Source organism: Dreissena polymorpha, chromosome 8 (assembly GCF_020536995.1).
Source record: "Dreissena polymorpha isolate Duluth1 chromosome 8, UMN_Dpol_1.0, whole genome shotgun sequence".
NCBI lineage: Eukaryota > Metazoa > Mollusca > Bivalvia > Myida > Dreissenidae > Dreissena > Dreissena polymorpha.
Window position 1 is genome coordinate 15,796,088 of NC_068362.1, and position 19,332 is coordinate 15,815,419.

At 35.2% G+C, this 19,332-nt stretch overlaps 1 protein-coding gene across 1 annotated transcript in view; it reads left to right on the forward strand.

The window, feature by feature from the left end:
- LOC127840344 (H(+)/Cl(-) exchange transporter 6-like) overlaps positions 1-19,332 on the forward strand; it is an 88,462-nt gene that overhangs the window by 50,892 nt on the left and 18,238 nt on the right. Inside the window, exon 15 of the mRNA XM_052368752.1 lies at positions 1,219-1,324. Within this exon, the coding sequence (XP_052224712.1) occupies positions 1,219-1,324 (106 nt within the window). The remainder of the gene's footprint in view (positions 1-1,218; positions 1,325-19,332) is intronic.

Below are 19,332 nucleotides of genomic sequence, written 5' to 3' on the forward strand. Positions count from 1 at the left end.
CGGTGACCTTGACCTTGACCACAGTGACCTTAAATCTCATCAAATGGTAGAGGTCTATGCAAGGTACCTACATGCCAATTATGAAAGCGATTGGTAAAGTATTGAAGGCGCTATGAGAAACGGTAGCAAACGTGTGACGGAAGGAAGTCTATTATTAGCCTCGCTGACATTGACCTTGACCCCAGTGACCTCAAACCTCATCAAAAGGTAGAAGTCTATGCAAGGTACCTACATGCCAAGTATGAAAGCGATTGGTAAAGTATTGAAGTCGCTATGAGAAACGGTAGCAAAAGTGTGACGGAAGGAAGTCTATTATTAGCCTCGGTGACCTTGACCTTGACCACAGTGACCTGAAATCTCATCAAAAGGTAGAGGTCTATGCAAGGTACCTACATGCCAATTATGAAAGCGATTGGTAAAGTATTGAAGTCGCTGTGAGAAACGGTAGCAAAAGTGTGACGGAAGGAAGTCTAGTATTAGCCGCGGTGACCTTGACCTTGATCCCAGTGACCTCAAACCTCATCAAAAGGTAGAGGTCCATGCAAGGTACCTACATGCCAAATATGAAAGAGATCGGTTAAGTATTGAAGATGCTATGAGAAACTGTAAAAAAAGTGTGACAGAAGAATCTATTATTAGCCTCAGTTACCTTGACCTTGACCCGAGTGACCTCAAACCTCATCAAAAGGTAGAGGTCCATGCAGGGTACCTACAAGCCAAATATGAAAGAGATCGGTTAAGTATTGACGGTGCTATGAGAAACTGTAACAAAAGTGTGACGGAAGTAAGGGAGTAAGGAAGGAAGGACAAACTGGCAACTATATGCTCCGCCGAAATTTAATTTCGGGGAGCATAAAAATTATTTCAGAATGATAATGCCATTTAAAAAGCGGCAATAATGATCCGTAAAAAATATTGCTAGTTAAACGTTGTTCCACCAGTAAATGCAAATTTCGCTTAAAGATAATATATTCCCGATTTTAAACCGAAATATGTTTATATTTTGTGTGACATCAAGTCACGTTTATTGAGCTTCGTTTTGGGAATACGGGATAACTGGACATGATGCATGTGTGTAAAGTGTCGTACCAGATTAGCCTGCGTAGTCCCTACATTCTTACCAGTCCATTGAGGACTGCACAAGCTACTCTGGGACGACACTTTGCGCGCATGCATTAAGACCAGTTTTCCCAGAACGAGGCTCAATGTAATATTCAGGATAGAGAGCAACCAAGCACAGGTCTTGAAATTTGAAGGCCTCATTCTCCGGTCGCAGTTAGTGGTGCTCCTGAAAAATCGAGTGTTTTATGACGACAAGGCACAGGTATGGTGTAATTAGCCGGTTTCTGGGAAAACGGGGCCTGAGGCATCTAAGTTAATTAATGATCTAGATATGACAACAGCTAATCAAGGAAAATAATTTCCGCCTCTATGGTGTTTTTAGTAACAAGGCAGTCTTTTCTTATCCACACGGACTACACAAGCTATTTTGGGACGACACTGTACGCACATGCATTAAGCTCAGTTTTCCCCAGACAGAGGCTCAAATGTTATAAGCATGATGTTCAAGTTGAAAAAGATCTCAAATAGTTTGCGACACTTTCTCGATCTAGTCCGTGTTCTGGGAGGATCGAACCATTTCGTCTTTCGAGTCATTGATCATTTCAAGATACATCAAATACCGTTCTCATGTTACTCTATGAGACATCTTTTTTGTTGCTGTAACTGGTATATAATTTACGTGTGTTCATGTTCGCAAGGTGTTAGGTTGTTTTACTAATATAAAATTATTTTTTGGGCGCAAAATATACTAGTATATTTTTATGCCCCCCTTCGAAGAAGAGGGGGTATCTTGCTTTTTATTATGCCACGACAGCGCATTTACGTTGGAGACGCTGACATGATATTTTAAAGTGTTATCGGATACCCATCCGATAACAGTTTTAAGATCCGCCCATCAATATCCGTTTTAAAACTCCGTCCATATTTGGTTTACTCAATGATTTTTTTTTAGCGTTCCATGTTTTAGCCCCGCCCATTCTGAGAACTACTTTTTTGTAGGCGTGGTATGTCGCTTCTTTGATTTAAATGGAAACAAACAGCGATTCATATTTTATTCAGAAGTTAGAACATTAATAAACAATAAGTTGTTTTTTTAAACAAAACTAACACTTTATTAAGTATATATCTATAGGGAAATATAAATTAAATGAGCATTAATCAATGGAAAACAATTAAACAAATACAATGGTGCACCGCTACCATTCATTTGCTGCAGATGAACACAATTTAAAACAGTAATGATAAACATTTCAAATGTAACACAAATATACTTAACACGTATTAAATAAAATATGACAGATTTGATCAGTTAAAGAAGAATTTATGACAAATATTCACTAAACATCTCGTCTAAGATTATATAAAAAAAATTAACTAATTCTTTACAAATGCTTTCCTTTTTTGTTTCATTCATATAAAAAGCAAGGCAAACAGGTGAATAGCATACACAATGAATTAACATTGACAAAGTAAAATAATTAATACTTGATTGTGATGCTTTGCTAATGCCTGCCATGCCTAATAATACATGACAATTTCAATTTTTAAGTGTCTGAAATCAAACTTTCACAAAAAAATGATTCTATCTCCACAACCAAACAGGAAATTTGTGTGGTCAACCTGAAAATAAAATAAAGATTCCTTTAGAAAAAAAAACATCATCAAACATTCATTGCATAACTACTTTAACCCTTTCAGTACTGGAACCGAATTTTGAAGGCCTTTGCAAACAGTTTGGATCCAGATGAGACGCCACAAAACGTGGCGTCTCATCTGGATCCAAACTGTTTGCTATTCTGATAGTAATCTTTGAAAAAATGAAGAAGATGCTAATTTTACAAATTCAGCAGACGACATTTTAGCAGACGACAAATTTCCCAGCATGCAAAGGGTTAAAAATAAAAATCCAGATATATAATTTGTATTAAAATTGAAACTTAATAAATATAGTGACATATAGATTTATAACATGTTCAGATAAAACAATTACATAAATACTCTCAAAAATAAATTTGTCGACAACAAAGTATTACCTTTCCGACAAATTAATTAGATGGGTTGATGTGAAGCTGTGCCGGGATGCGTTTGGGGGGGGGGGAATATCTCGAGTTGGTTGAGAGGCAGAGAAAGACTCGGACAAGTGCAACTGACGAGGGTAGAACTGTGCCGCCAAGAATTTTGGTAGATATCATCACCCATGGAATGTGTGGTCGCAACTTTCTGCCTTTAAAAGAAAAACATTTCATATTATAATAAAATAAAACAAATCCAACAGGAGATAACATTTCAAAATAGAGTGTTTTAATAACATTTTTATGGCACAACTTGAACAAATTACAACTTTCATAGACACAATATTATAAATACAAAATGATATAAAAATAATTAAGAATTTCTTTTAAATTAAAATATTTTTATTATGGACTCAGGGCTTTTTTGCTTATTAAGGGAATAGGTGTTTGTTTTCCTAATTTGAGAAATAATTAATTTGCGACTCAAATTTTCACAATATAAAGAAGTTCGGGACTCAAATTTTCACAATTTAAAAAAAGTTTGCAACTCATTTTTTCACAATGTTGTTCTGTGGGCAACACAATTTTGAACAGTTTTCGACACATGTTTTCAAAAAAGTTGCACAGCCCGCAACTTACAGTTTTTAACAGTGAATTTTTTTATGAACAGTGCGTGACTCAATTTGTTCACAATTTCGAACAGTGTGCAACTCATTTTTTAAAATTGTGAACAGTGCGCGACTCATTTTCCACCATGTTGAATAAACAGTGCGTGACTCCTTTTTTCTCCAAATTTTGAACAGTGCGCGACTCATTTTTACAAATATTGAACAATGCGCAACTCCTGTGTTTTCACAATTTGAAGAGTTTGTGACTTATTTTTTTGTAATTTTGAATGAACAGTGCCCCACAAAATTGTCCCCCATTTTTGAACAGTGCGCAAATGATTGTTCCAAATTTTGCACAGCGCGTGACATGATTTTTTCACAATTTTGAACAGTGCGCAACTTATTTTCCACAATTTTGAATGAACAGTGCATGACTTATTTTTTTGCAAAAATTTGAACAGTGAGCCACTCATTTTACAAATTTTGTACAGCGCGTGACTCATTTTTTCAAAATTTTATTTATGAAAAGTGTGCGACTCATTTTTCCACAAGCCTCGCCTTTTCCTACGCCATATCAGACTCGTCTTATATCACATGATATCAAAAGTCACCAACCATATATTCTCTATGCACACGTCGGTCGGTCTGTCGGTCCGTCCACCAGGTGGTTTCCGGATGATAACTCAAGAACGCTTGGGCCTCGGATCATGAAACTTCATAGGTAGATAGATCATGACTTGCAGATGATCCCTATTGATTTTGAGGTCACTCGGTCAAAGGTCAAGGTCACGGTGACCCGAAATAGTAAAATAGTTTCCGGATGATAACTCGAGAACGCATACGCCTAGGATCATAAAACTTCATAGGTAGATCGATCATGACTTGCAGATGACTCCTATTGATTTTGAGGTTACTGTGTCAAAGGTCAAGGTCACGTTGACTCAAAATAGTTAAATGGTTTTCGGATGATAACTCAAGAACGCATACTCCTAGGATAATGAAACTTCATAGGTAGATTGATCATGACTCGCAAATGACCCCTATTGATTTTGAGGTCAGTACTGTCAAAGGTCAAGGTAAAGGTGACCCGAAATAGTTAAATGGTTTCCGGATGATAAATCAAGAACGCTACGCCTAGGATCATGCAACTGCATAAGTACATTGATCATGACTCGCAGATGACCCATATTGATGTTAAGGTCACAAGGTCAAAGGTCAAGGTCACGGTGACCCGAAACAGTAAAATTGTTTTCGGATTATAACTCAAGAACGCTTTAGCCTAGGATCATGACACTTCATTGGTGCATTGATCATGACTCGCAGATGACCCCTATTGATTTTCAGGTCACTAGGTCAAAGGTAAAGGTCACAGTGACAAAAAAGCATTCACACAATGGCTGCCACTACAACGGACAGCCCATATTGGGGCATGCATGTTTTACAAACAGCCCTTGTTTAACTTGAATTCAGTACCGAAGACTTATTTTAAAATTTTCTCACGCGTTATAATAGACTTTCAATTTGTTGGCTTCAAAAGCTACCGTGAAATACTCGAGTATTGAATACGGCGATGACATATATATTTCCATATGCATTTTATGATTGCTATCTTGATTTGAAAAGAAACTTTTCAAACACGAGTAATATCCGTACCAATTCACACTTGACCGCCGCGTATGAAGACATTTAGCAAAAGTTTGTTACACAGTCAATCCGTCTCAGTGACTGTCGTCCGTCGCGTGACTACAATTTATAAAATAGTTATAGCCAAATCTACTTGAATCTTGTCGCCAGCTTTGTAAGATAATACTAGCATTGCTGTGCATTTTTTGAAAATAGACCACAAACATTCCGATGTGTGACCACATGTAAAATTTTGAAAATCAGGAATTAATTGTAAACAAAATCATGTTCATTTAAAGATAATGCATTTACTTTTATTGGTAAATGCAGTGTATATTGATAATTCATAATACGATCATTATCATATTACCAGTATTGAAACGAAGGAAATACTAATAGTAATAATAAATATACTGTCGTTGCTCTCTTTAGGTTATATTTACACAATACATTGCAATGATATGTTTACGTAGGATATACCAGAAATAATAACTATACGTTATAAATATGAGTGTTGAGAAAAAAATTGATGATGAATGGTTGTTAATGGACTTGACCATGAAGCATGAACAATGCTTGACTGAGTCAGAAGGAAAATTGCCTGGATTGTTTTATCACGCTGTATAGCTTCTGTCATATCATTTTATTTCAAGTATGACTGTATTTGCAACACACAGTGATCGATTCAAACAATGCGTAACGCTGTTGAGACTTAATGAATTTCAAAATTCACTCATTTGAATAACAGATTAAATTAGTAAATAACCATGCTCTAAAAATGTAAGTGCACATTTGATAAACATATATAGAGAAAATGCCTCTGTTCAGTTTGGTTATATATGACACTTTGCCATCCTCACTTAACACAGTCTTTGTCTCGTAAATACTTGAAATAACACACAGTAAAACACGACGTTTGCTCTGCCGACATTACAGTCATCAAAACTAGACTTTATATCCGTTCACAAGTGGTATCGTCCGTCCATTCATGAATCGGTCCGTTCATGCATTTTTAATTTTTATTTACTGTAGTAACACAATGTATGTTAACCATTTTCCGTTTAAAACGTCGGCATCATGGTTTGAAAGGTTCGACGTACAACACAAACCTACAGTGCATTCTGTGCAATCACACAGGCCTACAGTGCGTTCTAGGCAACCAAAAAGCCTACATTGCATTCTAGGTAACACAGAGGCCTACAGTGCATTGTGGGCAACCACGCAGGCTTGCAGTGCATTATGGGTAGTCACACAGGCATACAGTGCATTCTGGGTAAAAACACCGGCCTACAGTGCATTCTGGGTAACCACACAGGCCTACAGTGCATTCTGGGTAACCACACAGGCCTACAGTTCATTCTGGGTAACCACAGAGGCATGCAGTGCATGCTGGGTAACCACACAGGCCTACAGGGCATTCTGGGTAACCGCACATGCCTAAAGTCCATTCTGGGTAACCACACATGCCTAAAGTCCATTCTGGGTACCCACACAGGCCTACAGTACATTCTGGGTACCCACACAGGCCTACAGTGCATTCTAGGTAACCACACATGTCTACAGTGCACTATGGGTAACCACACACGCAAGCAGTTCATTTTGGGTAACCACACATGCCTACAGTGCATTCTGGGTAACCACTGAGGCTTACAGTGCATTCTGGGTAACCACACAGGAATACAGTGTATTCTGGGTAACCACACAGGCCTACTGTGCATTCTGGGTAACCACACAGGCCTACAGTGCATTCTGGCTAATAATCGTTTGATAGTGATAACAAATGTCGTATTTTCTTTTTCTCCGCTCTCTTGTGTACTGTTTGTCTTTCATGTCAAAAGATGTATTAACTACGTTTTTGCGGATCCTAATGCATAAACATATAACACGCACCCTGATAATTGTAACTCACCAATTAACAAATTAAGCGCTGCATGAAATATCGCTTAAAACAATACCACATGGGTCCAATAACTCATGGCGATGTTAGTTTCTATAAAATGATGCCCTGAAGCTTTGAACATTTCCGAATAACATTTACGTGGTAAAGCTATGGGAATTGATGATGTACAGCTTTTATATATATATATATTTTAGGTATTTATCTGACACATACTACATGGTCATTTGTGGCTTTAATCAAACAAAGTGCATAAACAAAGTCCTAAAATCAATCAACTAAATGACCTTTGTTTGAATGTATTATCTGGTACTTCCACACGTTCGACTGGAATGAACGACTTTATCTTGTTTTTGAAAAACTTGTGCTTTAGGCGAAAATTAATAACTGACATAAATATATAATCTGTCAGCATAAATTCCACAACTCTCGGCACCGACTACGAACCAATTCGAACCATTAACGGACACCATGTGGTTATGGCATAAATTAACAAATTGACATATAGATACCATCGCCCAAACAAATGCTTGTATCAAAAATTATTCTATTGGGACCGAATAAACAAACGCTTAATAACGTTTAATCGTAATTGTTTGTATTTATCTTTCGAAAGCAATCTTTGATAAAGCTGTTGTTAATTATGTCAGGGCAAGCGATAAATGTCGCGCACAAGGCGCCAATGGAGGTTTACTATTGCAAGCCGCTGTCAAATCTTCAGGGATACCATTCGAGGCTGTTGTTGATCGAAAGGCTTTGATTGCAATGCTTTGCCCGAGGAATCAAGAAAAAGTCAATCCTCTGTTGAGACGAGGGCTTGTCCGTAGGTCTATTCGCTTGATTAAAAGCCGTCAGTAATTGATTGTAATAATTATGTTAGTTAATTGATTATTTCCAATTATAGACAACCCTCGTCGACAACGATATAGTAAGTTTCAGCATTGCATGCGCTTGAAAGTTGTATGCTTTTGAATGAACACGCACGCGCTCAAGACGAATTTCTACGAATTATGGGTTGACTACTTTGAATTTATAATAACGATGTGTAGAACATGTTTACCACAAACCTTGACGAGCGGTTAAGTTGTTCGTGTATATATATGTTGAATTTGAATTTGAAACCAGTATGCGATATATTATGCTATATGAAAGAAAATAGCCCCTGTTAACGTATACATAGACCTATCCTGTTATTGCATCGGTACTAAACCATAAAACATTCCCGTTTTGTTGTAAAACTTCTCTAATATAAATTCGTATTTTGATCAAAGAGCATCAAACATGAGTGATCAAGGTAACAATACATGCTATGATTTTTCCCTTTTTAGTCTTAGACATAATAAAATGTAGGTGAAAAACATTCTGATGCAGTTAATAGATGCAACGTTGAACGTTGATAGAAGGCGAAGCCATAGCAATATATATGATTTTCATTTTGATGTCAGTAGTAATAATTCTTCGTTTGTGTCTCAAACGTTAAATCTAGAAGACGACATACCGGTATTGTATTTTCGTGCAAACCGTAGCATGACCAACAAATTTGACAATCAAATAATTCGCTTTTAAAAATCCTTACTGTTCTGAAAGTCAACAAAAGACATTAAAATTCAACTTAAGTTTCTGAATTTATGACAGTAATCTTAAATCTAATCATCATTTGTACTAATTTCTAAGTTAATGCCAAATTATTTTTGATGTTCATTTTTAATGTTTACACAAGCCAGCAAACGAGTATTGGGCGCTTATGGCATTGCTTTTGCAATTTTCTGTAGATTAAGTAGAATAAGAATTTACATATTTAATATTGAATATGGTCGATTTTAGAAAACTTCCAAAATTTGTTGGATAATTGTGTTTTTGTTAATGCCGAAACCTCAATAATCTTCAAACTTTGAATTGGTTATTTTATAAATGTGACGCGCTCTGTGAAACGAGGGTTTGGTACATGTGCGTAACGTTTCGTCTCAGATTAGCCTATGCAATTCGCACAGGCTAATCAGGGATGATACTTTTCCGCTGTTGTTTTTTGTTAGAAGAAAGACTCCTTTTGACATAAATCCTTTTTTGGCGGAAAGTGTCGGCCCTGATAAGCCTGTGCGGACTGCACAGAATAATAATTGACGACACTTAAATCGCATCCATTAAACCCCCTTTTCGTAGAGCGCGGTTCATATGGTTTGTATCGCCGTTTTATGATTCACTTTCAACTATGCATCAAATAGTTTGTTATGTTGAATATTATACATGTATGCTAGTATGGTGTTCTAATACCCATACGTATGATGTATGATGTATGATGTAGGCTTATGCAGTGACTTGGATATTTCTGGTGCTGAATCAAATGTGTTGATAATTCGCATAAGCATTAGGCTTCAGTATTAATTATTTATTTGTTGTTGTTTTTTTCCTTAAAAACAGCATGTGAAAAGTTTACAAAAAAACATATATAACGAATTTAAAATGCAGTTTTCATCACACTTGAACATAAATTACTGATTTGCTTTAATTGTGAATTGCGCAATTTGCTTTACTGTGGCTACAAAGGTCGAAAATTGATTCACAGTCGCAATGACATGAGCAGAGAGTAATTTACGTCACTTCCTGTTTTAATGAAAATGTCGGGTAATTCGAAATGTGTGAAAATTCGCGACTTTGTTGTAATCTTTCTCGTTAATAACACCGTTATTAAATTGAAGTGAGATGCGAAAACGTTTTAATATGCACACAATTTTATAACTAAAGGGTTTTTACGAGTTTTAAAAAGAAGGGCAATTCTTTTTTAACATTGGACCCTGCAAAGTGCAGAATCTGGCGGATGGTTGATTGAAGATCAGTCAGTTGTTGCAAGGATGAAAGGAGTCATTTTGTGATAGATAAATGATGCTTATTATGTCCATGTATTTTGTGCAATTAGCTAAAAGAAATAGTGTACATACATATAAAAGTATAGTCAGTATTGCTCAATTAAGCCTTTCCCTCATAAGAATTGAAAATGGCTTTTGCAACCAGCATAAAACCAGAACAGCCTGCGAGAAACTCGCAGTTTGTTCAGGTTGTATGCTTTTTGCTGCTCATCAGTAACTAAAAGCTGGAAATAAAGCCTTTAAAACTTGAATATAGTAGAAAGATAATTTAATTAAATGTAACTCTCTAAAGGACTACACATGCGTCAAAGTACGTATATAAGTGGTAACGGGTTAAGCGCTCCAGAATGGTATCTATTCCTTGGAAGTTAACTGAGGAAAGCATCGCTTATAAATAAAATATGTGTCAGTGCAGCAATTTAAAAAAAAACTAAGAGGTAAGACCGAGTAAGCGTTATCGCCTTTTAGCCATGTATACATGCTTAAATCTTAATGATTTCTTTATTGAATGAAATAAATCAAAGTGAATTATAAATGTGATATCAAATCTAATGATTACAGTAAACTTTAGTTTGTGATTTTAACTTAAAATTGCAAGACATATGAATAAGCGACATTTTATTTCCGGACGAGGGAAACTATGTTATTGAAAAGTATGTATCCTCCTTGAAATTGTACAAATCTTTAGCCCGAAATAAACTTTGTAATTTTAACTAAAATTATTCCGGATTATTGTATACTTTTTTTTTAAGCGAAACTTTGTACGATTTCATCCAGAGCACGGAGCGTATATTGACTCATCTAATCTAGAGTCCGTGTCCAGAGTCAATTTTTATTTTACAGTACGTATCTGAATTTGTCTTCCCTTGCCTTTAACATTTTTTTTACAACTTAATACAACAATATGTAGTCTGAAATAAACTTAGGAAGATGCGGTATCCGGACAAACGGCACCCGGACATTCGGCACCCTGTGTTATTTTATCAAGCTATGTTCTCAATGTTTATTGTTGTCTAAATTTATGTATTTATTCATTAACATTTCTCAATAATGTATCCATTTAAAATCAAACCCGTATGTCCGAATATTAAGAGTGACGAAAAATAAATATTTTGGCCAAAAACGGGTGTGTCCGAAAATTTAGAGTTCGAAAACTTAGCGTAATTACGGTAAGTGCTTTTACTTGGTCTACTATCGGATTTACAATTTTAGGTCAATCAATGTCTTGATTACCGTGATTGTGCTTTCTCTCCTTGGGAGATTTAATGGTATGGCTGTGACGCCACAAGTCTGCGATCGTGTTGATAAGATTATCGAGATAAGATGGCCAGCGTCACCTTGTCATGACATGCAAAATGAGAAACAAAACCTAACTCTTGCTGAGTATCATTATTCTTAAAACGATCTAGATTAAGTATATTTTTATCAAGCACACAATAACTGATACCAATATAAAAAGATAGTGTCATGTTATAACATTAATTTTGTTTTGTGCTATTTTGTTTTAAATTTGGCTAGTCGTACGGCTCTGTACGTATAACCTTTCCGATGGGGATTGTCTAGCCGTACGGCACAATAAAGTATAAAATTGTCATTCAGTGCTGTTAATTTATTAGTAATAAGTTTGTTTAAGCCAAAGACCTAGAATATTATAGGTCTTTGTTTAAGCTCGTTTAAGTACACAAATTCTTCATCTGCTTCGGCTTCCTTTCATGTAATACGGTTTCTAATTTGATTCTTTAATTAGTCGACGTTCCTAAGTAAGGTCAGAGACGTAGATAACACGTCTCTCTCTACGTCTCTGGTAAGGTGTGAAAAACTGTTTTAATGAGTTGCGGCATCGATATTATGAAATTTAATGACGGCAGCCGTCAAAGGTAGGTCTTAGAAATTGAGTTACATCAATAATTTAATTCGGTTTTAAATTTGATTCTTTAATTAGTCGACGTTCCTAAGTAAGGTGTGAAAAACGTATTGATATGAATACATGAGAAATAATATATTTACACTTTGCATGCTGGGAAATTTGTCGTCTGCTTAAATGTCGTCTGCTGAATTTCTAAAATTAGCATTTTTTTCGATTTATTTTTCAAAGAATACTATCAGAATAGCAAACAGTTTGGATCCTGATGAGACGCCACGTTTGCAAAGGCCTTTACAATTCGGTTCCCGCACTGAAAGGGTTAAAATGATAAATTCTACATTACATATGCTATGGTTCTTATAACATATTATTTCTTGATAATACAATATAGATAACATATTTCAGGTAGCGTCAACACATATAGAAGGTAGAACGGATAATCATTTTCAATATGAGCAATAAAGTACGTAGATGTCGTGAAATGGTGCCTCATATTGTGAAAATAGGGTATATAGCTTCATTTTGTATATGTTTTTGTCAAGTGCTTTTATTATCTGAAAGCAATCAAATCATATTTCATTGTTTTCGTTCTATAATACTTCTTTAAATTTGTGTCAATTTACGTTTCCAATTCTGATGTCACATTTTTCATTGACTTAGTTAAGATTATTTACTATATAGCACGTTTTCTCATGACGCAGTGGCAAAGAAATCTGCACGAATATCAATAAACAGTCAATATATGTATTTGTTATAACAACCTACGGCTACATAGTCCCTATAGGGAAGGCTATACGTACAGAGCCGTACGACTAGCCACTGCCTTTAAATTTATGTATTCTAAATGTCAATTTAAATGCCGATTCTGACTGCCATGTATTACTTTTTGTCCCCAAAAATTTCGGGGCCATGGCATCGACAATAACTCGCTATATAACACGAATCAGTGTATATTAATAGACCTGTGCATGAATAAATTAAAGCAAGGTCTTAGATAAACATTGGTGGTAGGGGCACAAACGCATTCTCTCCGTATGAGACGTTGTAACAAGTGGGGATTAACACCAAATATTTATCCATATTTAAACGTTCAAAAAGCAAAAATGAAAGTAACATGCAAGTCTAGTACCGTTAATGGCAGGAGTTTTACCAAATTATCTCTATGAAGTTGAGTTCAATAAAAAAAAAATCAAAGTCACAGGCAATAGGGCTGTATCATTCGCCTTTAGATCTGATACATTTGCGTAATGCAGATAAATGTATGAATGTGCATGTGGTGTATGGGTACGATTACAAATAGGCCGTGCTCGGTGAAAAGGGGTTTAATGCATGTGCGTTGAGTGTCGTCCCAGATAAGCCTGTGCAGTCCGTAAGAACGAAATTCTATATTATTTCAAAGCAAAACATTTAATAAATAAATACAAATGTCTCATGAAATATAAGGCAGTGTAAATGTAATTTATACATATTTTATTTCCAAAATAATTACACAGTTACAGAACATACATAGAAATACAACTGTTTTGAAAAAAGGTTAGGACCTAAAGTTCTAACAATATTATTGGTGGTCTTTCCCTGTTTTGTTATTTACATTGCATATATTCGTGACGATAGCGTGATTTTGTAAAGCTATATGTTACATGGTCAAGATAACATTTGTATTTAGAAAGCAAAATACAAGTGCGCAAGTAAAATACGAAAGAAAATCATGGTTTGTAACGCATTGGAAATAAAACATACAGTACAACCTTGTGATAGTGAAGTCCTGTCCACCTGGGGACCGTTTCTTTAAACTACGTACGTTCAAAAATCATGCGTAAGTGCAAAGCGTTCAGTTAGTAGCGTTTCTATAAACTTCGTAAAGTTACGTTTACCGTATTTTTGCACGTAAAGTTACGTGTGCTCAAAGGCTCACGTAACTCAGTAATTTAGCGTAAATATGGCGGCGTATGCACCGATATTTCGGAGAACCGAACGTAGACTACGAAATCTACGAGCGCAACATCATTTTAGTTAATTTAAACCTTTATCTATATTAAGATCTTGGTAGGGCATGGGAAGATACTGTAACGGAAATCCTGCGTTGATTATGCAGGATCTATTGTATACGATTGTGGATTGGAGTTTGCTAAAAGAGGAAATTTTACATGTTCGAATCGATTGTTGTTACGATTTGTTCGATTTTCCTTTTAACAATTCATTCAACCTTCGTTTTGAACAAGGCTTTATCCATCACAAGACGCCAAGTTGAACTCAACGAATGTGACGTTTGCTGAGTGATAGAATTGATTCATTGTAAACATGGGTAAAAGTATACTTTTTCTATAAGAATTATGTATTAGAATTGTATATTCTACGTTTTGGTAAATAGTTGCATTTATATTATACTGCTGTGTCAATGAATGACAATTATACAGTAGTCTGTGCTAATATAAATTCAATTAATTTTAGCACATATTACTGTATAATTGTCATTCATTGACACAGCAGTATAATATAAATGCAACTATTTACAGAAACGTAGATTACTGTATACAATTTTAATTGATATGTCAACAGCGCTTCTTATAAATGTGTATACGGTTGTCACTTTATTGTTGCATTTGGCACATTTACAGTGTAAGCAGAAGTTCTGCATCAAGATCCATTTCTTTGGAAATAATATCATGCATATATCATTTTGTCAAAACTGCGTAAAATAAAATGATAGTTCCCTGGGGTTCTCTTATGTATGCTTCAATATACCCTGGGTACAGAAAATATACTTAAACATACCCAGGAATACTTAGGCTAAATCTGCTGTTGTTAGCTTCATTTTCAAATTAATAATGTTTCTGTTTACATTCTGTGAAATGGCCTCCGCGATGATATTATCGAAACTCGTACTCAAAAAAGCATATTGAGTTAGATTTTGTTCAAAGAGGATTTTTTTCGTATTCGGAAGTGCGTTTGATGACATCAGATTTTAGGCAGGAATAAAACTCTGTACCCAGTGCACATTGAAGTGTACTTAAGAGTACCCCGGGTACTTTTAAGTAGTACGGGGCCAACAATGACCAATCAAGCTTTAGTTGTTTAAGCGCTGCAATTATTAACTGGAAGTTAAGGTCAAGGCTCACACACTTGGCTATGTTTGCGCAATGGTTATTGTAACAACTAAAACTTAAGTTATCTGAATATTAATAATGGCTAATTTTAAAGTAGGTTTGAAAAGTTTTCTCTGTTGAAGTAAATTTACTGAAAACATGTAAGAAATGTACCAAACATGTCATTTTATACAAAAACTGTCAAAACACTATGACTTTTAAACCAATGATATTTGTTTTTGGTAAGTTACAGTTGAAAGATGATCAAAGTTGTAATTTTAGCGAGGCTGTTTTCGGAGAGAGAAAACCCGAGCTATTGTCATAGCCAGCTAGTTGTCCAACGTCCGCCCGTCCGCTGTAGGCAATGTGCTAAAACCTTAACATTTGGCTCTACAATCAAAGTGCTTCCACCTTCAACTTTGAAACTTCATATGTAGATGCACTTTGATGAGTTCTAAACACCACACCCATTTTGGGTCACTAGGTTATAGGTCAATGTCACTGTGACCTCTACAAGAATATAAAATTCTGACAAGCTTTTTTCATCCTAATTTTGCAAACAAGGGAAAGAACTTTGCTCTTTATAAGGTACTTTTTAAGGATAAATGTATAAATATTTAGTCTACCGAAAGTTTGTTAGAGAAAGCAAATTAAATCTACTTAATAAATTTCTTCAAATGTTCTCTATAAGGTCCGCGCAATCACCAGACTTCTGTTTAGAGATTATTCAAACATAGCAACTAAGTTTTACGCTACGTTCGGTTTATAGAAACGCACTTACGCATTCAGAACAGCGTACGTAACTTTATACGTACTGTACATTTTCGTCCGTAAAGTTACGCATTGTACCAGAAACGGCCCCCAGGAGAATAAACATAACTATGTGCTACAACAACATTATGAAAAACGCTTTGTCGTCTTAATAAATATCTGAACATTTTTAAATATGAAGCAGTTGGTGTCATTATCTACCATGTCATTACCAAAAAGCATTGTATTGCAATTTATTTGTTCAATTGCGTGTAGGGTTTCAAAAAGAGTAGTACGTTGTTCAGAAAAGCGTGGACAAATAAAAAAGAAATGATACACTGATTCAACTTCTCCACATACGCATAACGGTGAAGGTTCTAAGTGATTGAATGAACACTTGCAACTCAAAATCGCTACAGTTATTCCTTAGTCGAGCATGTGAAATGGACGATTTTCAATAACCAACATGAAAATATAAAGGAGTTTCGACATTTTGGAGAAATAATTGTTTCAATTTAATTTTGAATCTTGATAGAGAATCTACCAGTCTTATGTCGCGAGGTAAGTTGTTCCATAGGTCGATAGCCGACGGGATAAATGAACGTGAGTAAAGTTCTGTCCTTCTAGTAACGATTACATAATCATTTGCGTTCCTCAGGTTCTTAGAAGATTGTTGAAAAACAGTTACTGGTAGTAAATTTGTAAGTAGTCTGGACATAAGCCATTGTGTATTTTGTACATATGTATAAGTTTGAGGCACTTCCTACGCTCGGCAAAACTATGCCAATTGATTTCTGAATACAAGTTAGACAAAGAAACAGATTTTGTGAGACCTGTGACTATTATTGCCGCTTCATTTTGTATTTTATTTAACATTTCTTTTTCGTAAAGCGCACATCCGTCCCAAACGACACATGCATACTCAAGTAGTGGTCGTAAGTGGGAAATATAAATTTGATTTAATGTTTTTCTTGATACCATGTATTTAATTTTTCGCATAATTCCAAGTATTTTTGATGACGATTTTACTATATTAGTGATATGCTCGTGCCATTTACCGTTTGAGCGGAGTGTAAGACCGAGGTGTTTGTGGTTTTCTACAAAATTGACCGGTACATTATTAAATAAAACACGTGGTTGGGAAACAGCATGGTGTGATGAAAACAACATAGCCACTGTTTTATGTGGATTAAAATCTACAAGCCATTGTTTAGCCCAGTTACTTATAACTTGTAGGTCATGGTTCAGAACAATTTCAATGTTATGCATATTCGAGGTAGTACATGAGAGGGAAGTGTCATCGGCAAAAAGGCGGGCAGTACATTGAAGGTGCTTGACTATGTCGTTTACGTAAACAAGAAAAATAATGGGCCTAAAACAGATCCATGTGGAACACCGGCATTAAGCTCTAACGTTTGAGATATTGATGCACCAACCACGACTTTTTGAGTGCGACTCCCTAGATAACTTTTTATCCAATTAAGTAAATTACTATCAAATCCATTTTGTTTAAGTTTGAAGAGTAGTCCTGTGTGCCAGACGCGGTCGAACGCTTTAGAAATATCACAGAAAACCATGCATGTGAGTTTCTGTTCATCAATACCTTTCGTTATTTCATAAAAAATGTCGATTAATTGAGCGACTGTGGAGTGACCTTTTAAGAAGCCCGACTGGTTGGAGTATATAAGTTTGTTAGCAAGAAGGTGGTTGTATAAATGTTTATAAACTATCCTCTCCATCAGCTTGCCTACGCAACTTAACAAGGAGATAGACCGGAAGTTGGAAGGATTATTCGGTTCCCCCTTTTTAAATAGAGGCATTACAATCGCTTCTTTCCATTGGGCGGGATATGTATTTTCGTTAAGTGATTTGTTAAAGAGGAAACACAAAGGCTTAGAAATAGAATTACATGTTTTCCTAAGGACAATATGACTTATAAGGTCACCACCGACGGCTTTATTGGTTATTAAGCATTTACTAACATCTATAATTTCCGATTCTGATATAGACAGGTTATATAATTTTGCGTTAGAGATATCTGAGAATTGTGGAAGAACACCGGTTGAGTCATTCAACGAAGCAACGGAGGCAAAGTATCTGTTTAAACAGTTTGACTTGTCAGTATCTGACAAATGTACAATAAGATTGCCGTCAGAGTCCGTTGACTGTAAAGGTGGTATCGACTTCGGGTGATAATTTGTTTTTATTAGTTGATTAAGTGTTTTCCAATTTTTTTTTGGATTTGAAGTATTAAGTTCATCAAGAGATGTTTCTAGATTAGAATAAAACTGTTCTTTCGCATGTTTTATCATGTTATTGACCTTATTTCGAAGCTTACATGTCTTCGCCGAGCAATCGTAGGTTCCTAATAGATTAACGTAACAGGGGTAATTTTCATGGTATGTATCAATAAATAAAGTTTAATTCAATTCATATCTTTTTTGCAACTTATAAACATTTGACCAAACATTTGCGTATACGACAATACAACGTTATTGAATTAATGAAGTAACAAATTACTTGATATGAACACCCGTTTTCCTACCTAGCATTGATACAATTTACAGATTTCAAATCAATTTGTGATGTATGGAAGGTTTTCACTAAGGACACGTACCTAACAGGGGAAAATTGTCGTGTTCCAGTTGTATTTCTTTTCATGCATGTAAAACAACGCCTACATTCAGCTAATTGTATTTTTATTATAGATAATATTCAATTAAATTAGAATTTTACAACTAAACGGATTTTATGAATTCGTTGTTACAAAATGAATGCCCCAGAATCACTCATATGTTATTAATTATTTTATTTTTGTTGATATATATTTGGAATTTTAGTATAAAACGTCAAACACCTTAAGTCTATGGAAGAGAACAGGGGACATCACTCGTGATTACGAAAGGGAAGTTACTTAGTTTCAGACATGTACATTGATATGAACACGGGTATGCATACAATCTCACTATCCCAGTTAATTAAATTTAGTGTTATTGCTGCGGTTCAGTGTCTTTAACTCGTGTAGTAATGTTTTCTTTTGAATGTTTATTTTCATTACTCCGGCATATTAACTTGTTGCATATCAGAAATATGAATCATAACAGAATACAGTCTACTTAATTATTTATATAAAAAGTCAGTCATTGTGAATTTTACTGTTTGGTATTAACGTGGGAGTTTTGACTTCTTTAATGCGTGAAATGACAAACCAAATATGGAACTTGTTGAGCTTAATGTTCTACAACCATGTTATACGAGTTTAATCACTTTTTGTTTTGTCTTTAAAAAGACTAGCCTTTAGAAATAAAAATGAGTCATCATCAATTAGGAAACTAAAGCATATTTTTAAAAGCAATATTATAAAATATAATCAGCATATTTGCAAATAATTTTCTGTCCCTTTTACTTTAGCCTGTGGTCATTTTTTTCATGAGTATTCATAAGGTTGCCACGGTAACGATATAGTGAAAGGCAGTTGTCTTGTATGTGGTTCTTGTACAGCAACGATAATTGAACCTGAAACATAAAAGTGTGAACGTCAATCTATGATTCTGTTGAAAATTCCA